General features: G+C 37.0%; 2 protein-coding genes across 2 annotated transcripts; both read right to left on the minus strand.

Moving 5' to 3' along the window:
* Positions 1 to 494: 494 nt before the first annotated feature.
* On the minus strand, positions 495 to 5,630 carry popdc1 (popeye domain cAMP effector 1). The gene is made up of 8 exons (XM_088306913.1): positions 5,617 to 5,630; positions 4,544 to 4,791; positions 3,909 to 4,033; positions 3,373 to 3,560; positions 3,050 to 3,158; positions 2,439 to 2,606; positions 2,206 to 2,347; positions 495 to 1,228 (listed from the first exon to the last, which is right to left on the minus strand). The coding sequence occupies exons 2-8, from the start codon at positions 4,773 to 4,775 to the stop codon at positions 1,098 to 1,100; spliced, it is 1,095 nt and encodes a 364-aa protein (XP_088163039.1). The 5' UTR covers positions 4,776 to 4,791; positions 5,617 to 5,630; the 3' UTR covers positions 495 to 1,097.
* A 2,249-nt stretch (positions 5,631 to 7,879) lies between these two features.
* popdc3 (popeye domain cAMP effector 3) lies at positions 7,880 to 10,857 on the minus strand. The gene is made up of 3 exons (XM_088306914.1): positions 10,231 to 10,857; positions 8,706 to 8,819; positions 7,880 to 8,555 (listed from the first exon to the last, which is right to left on the minus strand). The coding sequence occupies exons 1-3, from the start codon at positions 10,734 to 10,736 to the stop codon at positions 8,285 to 8,287; spliced, it is 891 nt and encodes a 296-aa protein (XP_088163040.1). The 5' UTR covers positions 10,737 to 10,857; the 3' UTR covers positions 7,880 to 8,284.
* Between the last annotated feature and the right edge of the window lie 2,295 nt (positions 10,858 to 13,152).

Below are 13,152 nucleotides of genomic sequence, written 5' to 3' on the forward strand. Positions count from 1 at the left end.
CTGGGTAATGTAGTCTTTTAATGTTTCTAGCTTGAGACACTCCTTCTTATGGTTGTACGTCCCAACTTCCTCAATGCAATTCAAACAATGGTAATAATTTGTTTATGTTACCAACTGAACAACATGATATAAATGTATACATATACTTTTTTTTTTTACATTTTTCTTTTATCAAAGAGACACCGTTATTGTTGTCACTCTGATCTATTATTACTTTCGAACATATAGAAGGACTAGCACCAATGAAACCAGTGCTTAAATTTCTTTGAAACATTGACGTGATATTGATTTTTGTCTCACGCTTGGACAATGATTTTGTAATACCAATACCATTTTTGAGACACTGTAAACAGTAAAAACCTTAGCGATTATGGAACTGAGTCAAGAATGGCAGTTAAATGTAAAAAGGACTATTCATGCTTTTTACACAGTGAGATGCTATTCAGTGAATCAGCAAACATTTTATCAGAATATATAATTTTAACCTCACCCAGCACATTTTATTATTTTATTTCAAGAGACAAAGACACTTTGCATGAGAAAATTTAAACGTGGTTTACAAATGTGACAAAAATGAACAACTGTCTGTCTGTCCATCTATCTATCTACTGTATATATGTACACCAATGATCAATAATTACAGCACAATTTACGCCCCCTAATTGTGTCTTGCTGAAACAAATCGCATGCACATCAACACATTTCCTGAGAAAAGCTTAGGTTGGGGATGAGTACCATACAGTTATATCCCAATTGCGCAAAATTCAGAACGGCTTGGTCATTGACACATTTTCATAAAAATCAGGCAACTAGTAGAATTTAATAAACTTCACTTGTTTTTTTAATTAACACTGAGTGGATAGGCACTCCATAGACCAAAATATTACTAGTAAGTGAAACATTTCCTCAATAAAAGAATAATGACATCCGATATGTATAATAAAATACATTTCAGCATACTAAGTTACATAGAGTACTACTAGTCTATTTGTGTCATCTTTTATATTCTATGGCATTGTTCATGTAATTCGTCTTGGATGTTGTTTTGTTTCTCACGGTGTATGTGAGTGTGTTTGCATTTATTAATTTCCCCTAGGTTACACTTCCTCAGTAGATGTGCTGGAGAAACGGCAGGACTTGGAAGGAGGAGAATCAACAAAAACATCATCCTCCATACCTTCCTCGATGGGCTTCATTTTTGAAGAGGCTTTGACAACTGGTGATTTTTCTAGACAGAGACAACAACACAAAAAATAGCAAATTGATAACATATTTTTCCCTTTGTTGCAACAGTGACATCTTCGAACAACTCAAAACAAGATAATCCATTGTCAAAACATAATTTACATTTCAGTGGGTTAATATCCACAATGTTTCCACTTCTTGATCCTGGAACATGGTGGATTCTGTTAGACTATAAAAAGTTCTCAGGATGGAGTACAATTAACACAAACAATTTCCATATTACGTTTTTTACAACGTAGACTTTGTGATAAACAATAAGAGCCTCTATTCAGCAGTAAAAGCCTTTTAGAGAGCAACAATCCCCTGTGATTTTTGACAGCTTTCCTTCACCTGATAAAACAATTTGGCTTAATGTGTCTAAGTGCATTAATTATTCTGCTATTCTGGTTCAATAATAATGAGCCGTAGATGGAAGAGATTTGATTTTATATAAAAGCTGCTAAGAGCTGGTTGAGGGTTATATTCAAAATATCATTCATATATGAAATGCTTTATAGGATACACTAGTGTGACTCAGATTGCTTGTCAAAATGCCACACATATACTTTTGGAAAGATTTTGAAATATAAATGGTCAACGTGGCTCCAAAGTAATAATTGGTGGTTTTGGCCAGCCCAGGCCACCACATAGTCCCGCCCCTGAAAATTAGCCAGTATGTCGGAAAACTAAATTAGGCAACAAGTGCACATAATAGGCAAGGAAAGTGAAATAAACACAAAAGTAGCATGCATACAAAACAATGTCAGGGATTAGGATCAACTCATGAATAAATGATCATGCTAAAAACTAATTGTGGATATAATCATGACAACCATTTGGGAAAACAATCTTTCTTTATATCATTAATTAAAACACTTCAATTATATAATATAACCAGACTGAAAATATTTATAGGGGAGGGGCTATCTTTAATGAGCCATATGTCTGTTGGTAACTCATAAACATCTCACTCTGACTTACGGAGAGATGATCCAGTGGAGCTTCCTCTTAGGATCTGATTAAGGACATCCTCACTGTCACTGGTGCTGGCCATGCTGTTCCGCATTTGCATCATAGATAACTGGGAGCAGAGACTGGGCTGGCGGTCCATCTTCTTCACTGCCTGGGAATCAACAGAAAAAGATTTTTAGCGTCTGCTATAGACGAGATTTAGATGACATTTAGTGAACTGTTGTGAAAATTGTTCCACTGACCTTGTCACTGAGTGTGGGGTCATTGAGAGAGTAGAGCTTGTTGGTAATGTCTTTGCCAATGAGGTACCTAAACACCTCATTAAGGAATGTATCTGACTCCAGGAAGTAGGTGAGTCTCTCTCGAGACCAACACAGAAATTTGCAGTCCTCCTCTGCCACAATGGATACCTATTAGTTATATTATAAAACCAATGAAACAATACCAAATAAATATTTCTTCTAAACACAAACGAAACAATGAGCCTCAGTCATCAATAGAATATACTTGAAAGCATTTCTGGGAAGAAAGTGACAGTTTCAAAAATGTTTCTTTTAAAGAACATTTGGGATTAAGCAAAATGGTGTTTTTTTGCAAGGATATATATGACAAAACAATGTATGTATATATATATATATATATATATATATATATATATATATATATATACATGACCCGTTAGCATGTCCGTCTTACATTACAGTGTAGTCTTAGGCTTCAAGGTGAAAGTTATTTGCAATTCATTACAAATAAACTTACGTAAATATTTCATTACTCAAAAAGGTCCACGTGTTTTGACGTATTTTATATCAAGGAAATCTTAATAAAAAAAAAAAAATCAATAATGTCATACCTGGAACTTCTCTCCTCTGTGCATTAAAGTGGACCGAAACTCTGGGGAATCGATAAATGCAGTGGTGTAGATGTTATGAAGGAAATGGCCTCGATAGGACACTTTCATCCTGTTGAAAAAAGACATTTTGAAGTCAGAACGAATACTAAAAACATAAAAAGTCAGAGCAAAATTATATTTAGCTTCCCATGTTTCTTTCTAAATATAATCACATGAACATGTTCATACAGGCTTTTTTTTCAGTAATGTATGTCTGATCAAATACCACATAATTAATTAAGCAAGGTTAAGACACCCCAAATCAGTCATGAAACAGTACATACTTTCCTTTGAGAAGAATGCTGAGTCGTTCGTCCACTGAGGTCTTGTCCTCTGCAGCGTAGGCCTGCCCTTTTTTTAGATCTTGTATAGTGCAGAACTGGCCCGTGAGTCTCTGAAACAGAGCCTCATTCACGTGGAGGGGTTCAAACATCCGCTTATACACCGACCTCAGTTCCCTGTCGATCTTAATCTGAAAGAGCAGAAACGATCTACTTTTATTTTTTACATCTCAAGGTTGATAGAAATGTACAGAATATCACCTCCAGGAGTTAAGAAAGGCACATTGGCTGAGAAGGAGAGGTTTCGTATTGTATTGTTAAGTCCTGCTCTGATTCTGTCACTTTCCCAAAATCCCCCCGAGATACCTTTCCATTTTATCAAACCTATATCACATTAGTACAAGGCAGAACCAAACCCAGGAGGACATGTGACCTCCTTCGCAGACAATGCAAAGACTGGAGCCTAAATCTAAGCATAAATAACGGCACACTTCCCACTCAAACTGAAGTTGTTTATTTAACAGCAATGCACAACTCACCGGCCTACGTTTGTACAAGAGGAACAACAAGTGCATAAAGTTGACCACCAGGAAAACCACATTCCAAACCATCACGTCCATGTTACACCTGTACAAAGTTGCCCAAGCAATGAAGAAGCCACATCCTGTCAGGGTGTAAGAAAAATGAGAAACACAAACAGCTTAAGGACATAATACATTTAAATATAAAATGTTGATACAAAATTAGTTACCTGAATGAACTATGAAGGCCTCAGCCTTCATTCAATAAACTGAGGCTCTAAAATCCAGCTACCCAATATGTGGGGTTTTTTTTCTATTTTTTTTTCGCTTACTTGATCCCCTTTTTTTCAATCCCTCTGAGACATGGCTCTTTGAATAGACTTTATAAATAAATGACCACTTACAACCGCAAATCCCGTGAATCCTGCTGCTTCCTGTCTCTTGCCTGCTTCCAAGTGGAAGATAAACAAGTTGTAAATACATTTTCCATCCACCAGTATATTCCTCCTTTAGCTCTGATTCGTTGCAACGTTACAAGAAGTACCAATCCTTTTAATGTACAACTTGGAATAAATAAGTAAATAAAACAATGGCAGCTTCCAGCTGTGCCATAACAATAAGACAGCCACCAGAAGGCGGCGCCCCAGACAGACCTGTCACTAGAAGAAGGCGAAGCAGGATCATATGCAGACCAAGTGTGGTGGGCAAGACCAGGCCCAGCAGCAGAGACATGTTCCCCAGGTGGAAGAGAAGGTGATGGGCGTGTTCCCACTCCTGGCAAGCGGTAACATTGGGCTCCACAGATGAGAATACAGGGGTGGCTGAGTTGAATGAGGGAAGGGTTGTGAAGAGGAGGGGGGAGGACGGATCAGGGGTAGAGGACATCCTGCTGCAGGGTCACCTTGGAGTAGAGGGCAAAACCATATGCCAGGGGAATTGGTCAATTACTCACAGTTGAAACACTGAGATTTTTTTCTGAAAAAATAACTTTTAGAAGGAGAGGGTTTTTTTTCTGGGATGTCAAGAATGCAGAGAAAACAAAGATCCCATTCTATGCATTTCAATTAGAGTTGTTTGTTGTGGGTGCATATTGTCAACGTTTGTGTTGTCTTCTTCCATGTTAATTAAGTACAGTACAGTGAATTGATCATGTTGCTGAAGAACTACTGCGTGTGCAACAAAACACAACAGTAACATTTCATTGCAGGGTGAAGTAGAAAAAGCATTTTCCCACTGTGAAATGCTCATAAAAATTATGAAAATAAATCATTCGAAATGGATGCAACTATGAACCAAGCACAAAATGTAAGATGAACACAGTACATAAATACAGTTTAACATTCACGTTGGAAATTATTTTAGACGAATGTACATTGGATATGATTTAAAATGTATTTGAATTTAGTTTAGTTCAATTATCATTTGCAAGAATATCTTATATGCAGGAAGTGGGAATATAAACATCTGTCAATTTGTGCTGAAAGGAAACATTTATTGAACACGTGATCTCACAATACTTTTGTATCTTTCCAAACATGGACAACAGTAATTTCCCGCTGTTATCTCAATCAGATGCTGTGCTTGATCTTAACTCCGTTGATGTGACCAGCACTGGAGGGGCTGCTTTTAAAAATAGACCCCTGCGCACATGCTCACTTTCCATTGTGAGATTTGTGACACACAACTTTCTGAGTTCGTGCTGAGAAAATAAATATTTGTTACTCACCGATTCAGCGACAGCCAAAGGGGAGCAACGAGGGAGAAAGACTTCTTTGAAAGACTACGTTAAACGAAGAGTCAACTGCAGCGCATTTGCAGAACACTCTGATGGGAGTGTGGTGGGGGAGGAGGTGGGAGGGGTGGTTGCAGGGTTGGGGTGCCTGGTGCCTGCATGATGTACGTCGCACATTCCACGGGGTTGACAAGCAGAGACTAAAATGGACAAGGAGCCCATCTGCAGTGACTAAAAATTTCGATAGGGGGAGCCAGAAGACATTTGAACAGTTTGGTCAAAACCTGATACTGTCAGATGGTGCCCTATTACAAAATCAAGCTACATTCTGACATAATATACTGTACTATATAGTATGTATATTACATATATTACATGTTATGGTTATCAGTAATTTTCACATTTGCGTTTTCAGAAAAATACAACGAAATATTACAAGAGCTTATTATGTCGTTATAATAAAAAGACACACTACAATTATTTCTTTATATTCCGAAGCAGAAATAATTTTAATGGTTAGATTTTTTTTTCAATCGTTTAATACATTTATTTATCAAAGAAGCCTAGTAAGTCAGCTGAAATTTTGGCTATAAAAGGGTGAATTCGATTTGAAATTCCCTATTTCTGTTTTAAATGTTTAGAGCTCACTGAAAATGAGCGTTTGAATGAAAGTTTATATTAAAGCACTCCATGCTGAAAAAACGGTGTAATATATTTGTGAGGCCAATGTAGTGAATTATTTGGAAAGAATAGGCATGCTACACTGTACGGTTCATTCCATTATAAGGTATGAAATGCCAAGTGAGATTTGTGGCTTTCTTAGTTATTTACAATCATTAAACAGAATAATAGCGAATTGCATTCAAACAAGGATGGTGTGAGATCCAGCCAAGAGGCACAATATATGCCTCCCAAAAGCATAGACATGGACCATCAATAAGAAATTATATAATTTATTAAATAATATACATATAAAATAAAGATACGTACCAGCAACCCATAGAGAGCATAATAGTTAGGCCTACGGGATGTACAGCAGTTAGCTTGGTTTCATATGTTAAGATAAAGTGGGTAAATAACTGCTTGCCAGAAAGTCTCAACATTTGACATCTGAAGGGAATATTTAATGAAAAGTAATTTGCGGCAAAACCTATTTTGAATCATACGTTTCGATTAATGTTACATGAAGTCTATACAAAAACATTGAAGGAGATACATAATATATTCTTAATATTCCTTATTCCTCAGATGCCTACCAGTATGGACAAACCAAGCAAACAGGAAAAACAGTTCACGTTTGACAATAACGCGTAATTCGGCAAATAGCAAAAATTGCAACATGGCTGATGATATAAACCTGAATTGGATTTCTTGAATCTGCGCAACATGCATGAGAATTTCAAGAATTAAGGTATTCTGGAGAGAAATGTGTTACCTAATGTCATAAAGCTTGGTTTCAGTTGCAGGTCTTGCAACATTCTAAAAACAGACAGCTATAAACACCCAGGAATCGCAAATAGCGAACATTACACCATGATGAAGTGGTCTACTATGAACCCTGATTTAAATGCTGTTGAACATCTATGGAAGGAGTTGAAACATATGAAACATCTGGGGAAAGCACTCTTCATAGCTCTGACAACTGCAACACTTTGCTAATGAACGGTGGACCCAAATATCTGAGGCGCAATAGTCTCATTGAAAGTCATTTGTTTGCAGCGACTGCTTCGAAAGGTCATACAACGAAATAGCACATTTTGGGTGCCATCATTTTTGTCCAGTTTGTATTTTTAAAATAATTATTTTGAAACAATTTCTGATTTTGATTTGGTTAATTTTCATGAAGTTTGTTAATTACTTTTGTCAGTTATTTCTCTGACCACTATGGCATTTCTTTAACAGAAGGGTATGAACAATTTTGTCCACGTGTGTAACACGTGCCAATGATATCTAGGCCAACCGTGTCTCCAGTCCCCCTTGAGCTCTGGGCACTAGGCAATTGTCGAGGTTGCCTGCCCTGTTGCGCCGTCTGTGCATTCAAAACCACACCCAAAAAAAATGTCTGAATAACTGTCAGCATTTTTTGTTAATTATATGCATGTCTGTTGTTACATTGTTTACATTAGCATGAAAAACATTAAAAAATGTTATTTATTTTTATTTCCAACTATCTCTGTTAAAATAAAAAAGCACAGTACAAATACATTAATTTTTACATTAAAATAATACATTTTGCAAGGATTCTGCCCACAAGACTGTCACCATAAATTAACTGGCTCATATAAGATGGGATTCAAACATTTTCTAACAAATCAAACGTAAGCACTCTTAGCTTTTCTTTTAAATTACACGTTAAAAACAACCATACAGCACATAATCAAAATAATTACTTTATCAAAAAGTGGGATCATTCACAGTAGATCAGTTTGTACGTCTTGTTGTTGCTATGGTTTTTACATAATGTAACAGAAGCACACAAACAACTAAAACATCACCTCCTTAGCAAAGGTAGTAATTATACAATCACCTCTAAACACCAACATTATTTCAAGAGCAGAAAGTTTCATCTGTCTGGAAGTATCTGATAAAATTGTTATAAACCACAAAAATAATTAACAAAAATACTAATGCATGACAACACAACTACAATTGCATTCTGTGATCAAGCAGACACTTCAGCTTGCACCGAGACTTTCATTGGGACTACCTTTTCTAATTCAGTCCCCGGCATGTGACAGTAACTTGGTAAGCGGAGATCATAGCGATGCCCAGAGCAGTTGAATGCGCTGTCGTTAAGGGAGTACAGCTTCTCGGCAATGTCATTCCGCACAACCAGCGCAAAGATCCTGGCTATGTAGCGGTGTTTAGCAAAAAGAAGATAGAGTTTCTTCCTCCTCCATGCCACATACGTACATGGATTATCAGCTGACAGAGTGACCTAAAGACAGAAAAAGGGAGTGATTGAAAAGTGATTGCAATGGAAATGGCCGCACCAGTTTTGTGACCACGATTACAAAGTGACAGCGGAGACATTATGACTTAACTGCAATTTACATGATTTTGCATGTATGTATGAATGGGAGGTGACCTGGAATACACCCTCTTCTGAAGGTCGGAGAGAGTCCCATTCTGGTGAATCCAGAAACTGGAATGGGTAGATGTAGTGCAGAAACTCGCCATTGACAGTCACTCGGATTCTGTAGGACAAAATAATAACTTCAGAGATATGCGTTTGATGCGAAAACTTGTTCTTTGAGGTTCTTTGAAAAATCCATTAAGGAAGAATAAAAAAAAAATTTCAATTAAACAAACGTTTAAAAAAAATGTTTTTCACCTTCAATTTTCTAACGCTTGTCCTCATTAGGTTTGCAGTTTGAGATGGCGAGTATACGAGCTGACTTCGGCAAGAGGCGTGTACACTCAAGACTGTCACCAGTTGATAATAGGGAACATAATAAAAGCGCCAACATGGCATCCATCTATTTACTTGATGCAATTCACTCAAGCGCAACTATAAGTTTCATTCATCTCTATCTACAGTACATACTCCTTTTAAATGGTGCCCTTAATGTTCAGACTGAGACATCACTGCTTCAAAAGAAGGTGACCATCTTGGCCATCTGTTGGGGAAATACAGTGGTGCTTTATATTAAAAAGTTGTAGAATTTGGACTTCATCCAAAATGATTGGAGTCTGCACATCATCATTGGTGACGTCAGCATATGATCACATGAGCCATCAGGAGAACCTTCATATTTGTTCCCTTAAATACATTTTTTGGGCCAACTAACCCAGAACAGCTCATGTGATGTCAGAGATCCATGATGTTGGTCAGACACAAGAACCTCCTTTGTAAGCCACTTCCAGTTGATCCTCACAATGTGGTTGGAGTCCTTAATCTGTATAGTCAAGTTTCTTTATTTTTGGTTGCACATGGGCAAAACTATTTTCTGAACATTGGTTGTTTTCTCAACTAACTACAAAGGAAAATGTGGTTGCTTAGTTGAGGGCTGATATTTTCCCTCTGGCCATTGAAACTGGTCAATTTTTTTAAGATAAATTATGAGTATGTGTAATTACATTGAACAACATAACCCTGATATGTATAATTGGCCATATGAGGAAAAGATTAAAAGACTTTTTGATTTTGAAACATTTTTTTCACATTCTGAATTTTATATTTAATGCTTGAAAAAGAAGCCAAGAGAGACTGTTTTGACATAAATTTGTGTTGTCGTCTTGTTATAATGACAATAACATGGATTTAGATTTAGAGGTATAAGCTTTTTTTTTTCTACCACTACCTACAGTCCAGGTATTTTGCCGGTTGCTTTTGCTCTTTTTGACTTACATGCAAGGTTGTTTTACTTCTTTTGAACCTTTATTAATGATGTGTTAAGATGTAATACTGTACTGTATGTGTGTACAGTGAACTAAATATAAAATAAATAAATGAATAAAATTGGATGCTTTTTAACCCAACCAGTTTTATCCATGACATGAACAAAATCCAAAGTAGGCCTATTTATGGTTTGGACAATCACCGGAACAAAAATGACCTTTGAACGAATAGTTTTGAAATATACAGAACCAGATTCATTGCATCACCTCCCGGACATGAGCACCGAAAGTTTATCGATGGCCGTTTTCCCTTCTACGGCGAAAAAGTGGTCCTTCTCTATTGTGTGGATATCTTTGTCACAGCAGGAAACGATTTTCCCAAAGTGTGAGAGTGATACTCCGATCTTCTTAAACACGCAAGCGTAAAGCTCCTTGAAGTCCCTTTGGAACGAGACGCTCCTGATTCTGCAGGCAGCATGGAGAACCTGACCCAGACACACAACGAAGAGCGCCGAGCACCACAGGAACGCGTCGCTGGTGCACGAGTCCGCCCAAGACCAAAGCGTGGCGCAGAAGAAGCCCAAAGTTAAGAAGGTGAACACATAGAAGAGTCCGTAAATGCCGCTGCCACCCATGAAGCCCAGGAAAAAGAAGATATTGGCGAGGTGGAACACCGAACTCTCGGAGCCCTCTCTCCATTTGACACATATCGGATATGTGTTCTCTGCAGGTTCCGCTGTGAAGTTCATGGCTTCAAAGCCCGTAGGCTCCATCTTTTCAAAAGTGATGATGACAACTCAATGCATTCCAGCGTCAACGCCAATTCTCCCGCAGAGCCAGAGAAGCGAGAATAATAATAGCCGACAAAGGCAGATACAATTCACAGTCCACACCTGTCGGTGTCAAATCGACAGAGTGTGGCATAGGCGAAACCGGAAATTGGTTAAATGTTAACGCAATAAAAACGGAAGTTATGATATATTACATAGATTAGGGCGACGTGAAAAGTCTTTTGGTGGCAACATGAAAAAACGGCAAATATATTTGGGCTCAATAAAATATTTATTTATCCAGATTACTTTACAAAATAGTATATTTTTAAAATCAATTCTTTAGTCAACAATCTGTCAATAATATACATATATAACACAAATAAGGGAAAAACAAACAAAATAAAAAGTAAATGGTTCTGCTGCTCCTAGAGTTCTTTCCAAAACACACACAATTGGGCTTTGTCTTTAAAAAATATATATATTTGTGAATATAGAAATAGGCAAGGTATAATGTGAGATTCATTAATTAGTACTCTTTTGGAGTCAAAATATAAATAATAAAGATACTACTACTACCAATAATAATAATAATAATTAAATAGTCTGTAAGGTAAACTCAGTTGTCCAAGATAAATCTGCAAATGCCTTGCCAATTTACAAGTATGAGTACACTTCCAAAACAGAAGAACAATAGTCTCAGCATATGCCGTGTTAGATTTAACTAAAAGGATCATACACGGTAACATTGATGAATCATTTAGTATGATTTTTTTTTTTACCTGATTTACAATAAAATATTTCTGAGGCAGAGTCCAAGCAAAATCCTGTCTATTTGTTATTCACATGCATTATAACGAAAAGGCAATCATCTTTCTTTTCAAATGTGGAAACAAATGAGAATGTTGTATTCTGTATGTTGAAATAAACTGATCTTTTGCAAAAATGCAGATTAGCATAAATCATTGTTGATCTGTACATTTGATTCAACCTGATTTTTACATGGACACCTATTTCACTACACTGTTGTCAGCGTACATGTTACAGAAAGACTCAGCAAAGTAAAAAAATAAAATAAATAATGTCATAAATATAACACTCCACAGAGAATGGTGTTGTTAACAATCCTGCCAAATTTGAATAAATAATAATAATAAAAAAATTGACAAGTATTTAAATGTAGCTTCAAAATCTTGCAAAAGCTATCTAGGTTCACTCCTCTGAAAAGCCGAAACAAAGCCTCACTCCACTGTTAACTGTCAGTGTCATTCGAATACCACTACTGCAGATAGCAGTGAATGCATACTCTATGAAAGCTATGCAATGGCCAAAATGCAAATCCTCTTATCTGACAGAGGTGTCAAATCCAGGCCCAGAAGGTAAACCCTGGCACAGTTTTTCTTTAGCCACACATGGTTCTACTCAAGAGCTGGTGTACCTTCTGGTTGACTAGAAGCACCTGTGGCCAAAGGCAAACTCTGCCAGGGATTACATGTGGACTTGACTGGAGACCAATCTTAGATAGGGGGATTTGCATTTTGGCTGTCGTATGGTAGTTTACACAATATAAAGTCACATTAGAAGGCTGTATAATTGAGGTGTCAAATCCAGTACCAGAAGATAAAGTCTGGCACAATTTGTCTTTAGTCACAAGTGCTTTTTCACCTGGCAGGTCAACGATCTCTATAGTAGAAACACTTGTGGCTAAAGACAAACTGGTTTACCTTCTGGACCTGGATTTGATACCTCAGTCAGATAGAAGGTTTTGCATTTTGGCTGTTGAAATGTGGAGGGGAAAAACAAAAGTGGTGTCACAAATCATCGGGGCAACGGTGGCAATTATCTCCAGGTTGGGTGGATGGCTCCAGCAGATATCAGGAATGATATGTATATAATATATCCAATATACCTACACACAGGTATATTCAGAACTTTTTAAGTGAGAAGGAACTGTACACCAGACACTTCATACGGCACCACTTTACATGCAATGTGAGTCAATTGGAGTGCCGTTTCAAAAATTCAGCTTCGATACAATAAAATACCATACAACTTTATTCATATAGCGTATTTCTCAAGAATACTGTGGTCCACCGTGTCAAACGCTGCAAACAATGATCATGCTCATTATTTTTTGAAAGAATTAATCAATTACTAAGCTAAGTGTTTAAACAGCTTCTGTGTTTGAACCTCATTATAATCCAGTATTGTGGCCCTTGAGGGTGTACTTTCACTTTACGTTTACAGCTTTTTATATTGTACATACCGTGACCAGGGTGGGAACATGCTATAAATAGTTAGTGTTGGATGTCTGGTGATATCAAAGGACTGTGAGGAGATAATTCCCAAAGCTTTATACATCTTGTCAAACATAAACGTTCCCTCAAAATCTGGAATGACATGTTCTGTTCTCAAAAAA

This window comes from Idiotropiscis lumnitzeri, chromosome 10, assembly GCF_059441095.1.
Source record: "Idiotropiscis lumnitzeri isolate Australia: NSW breed Sydney's pygmy pipehorse chromosome 10, RoL_Ilum_1.0, whole genome shotgun sequence".
NCBI classification, from domain to species: Eukaryota; Metazoa; Chordata; class Actinopteri; order Syngnathiformes; family Syngnathidae; genus Idiotropiscis; species Idiotropiscis lumnitzeri.

Excerpts from the sequence above, each read along its gene's own strand:
- popdc1 (XM_088306913.1), bottom strand. The coding sequence starts at position 4,775 with ATGTCCTCTACCCCTGATCCGTCCTCCCCCCTCCTCTTCACAACCCTT. Across the intron at positions 2,348-2,438 it reads ACCCCACACTCAGTGACAAG|GCAGTGAAGAAGATGGACCG; the intron begins GTCAGTGGAACA and ends GTTGATTCCCAG. Across the intron at positions 1,229-2,205 it reads CTCCACTGGATCATCTCTCC|AAAAATCACCAGTTGTCAAA; the intron begins GTAAGTCAGAGT and ends GTCTCTGTCTAG.
- popdc3 (XM_088306914.1), bottom strand. The coding sequence starts at position 10,736 with ATGGAGCCTACGGGCTTTGAAGCCATGAACTTCACAGCGGAACCTGCA. Across the intron at positions 8,820-10,230 it reads TCGGTGCTCATGTCCGGGAG|AATCCGAGTGACTGTCAATG; the intron begins GTGATGCAATGA and ends TTTGTCCTACAG. Across the intron at positions 8,556-8,705 it reads GAGGGTGTATTCCAGGTCAC|TCTGTCAGCTGATAATCCAT; the intron begins CTCCCATTCATA and ends TCTTTAGGTCAC.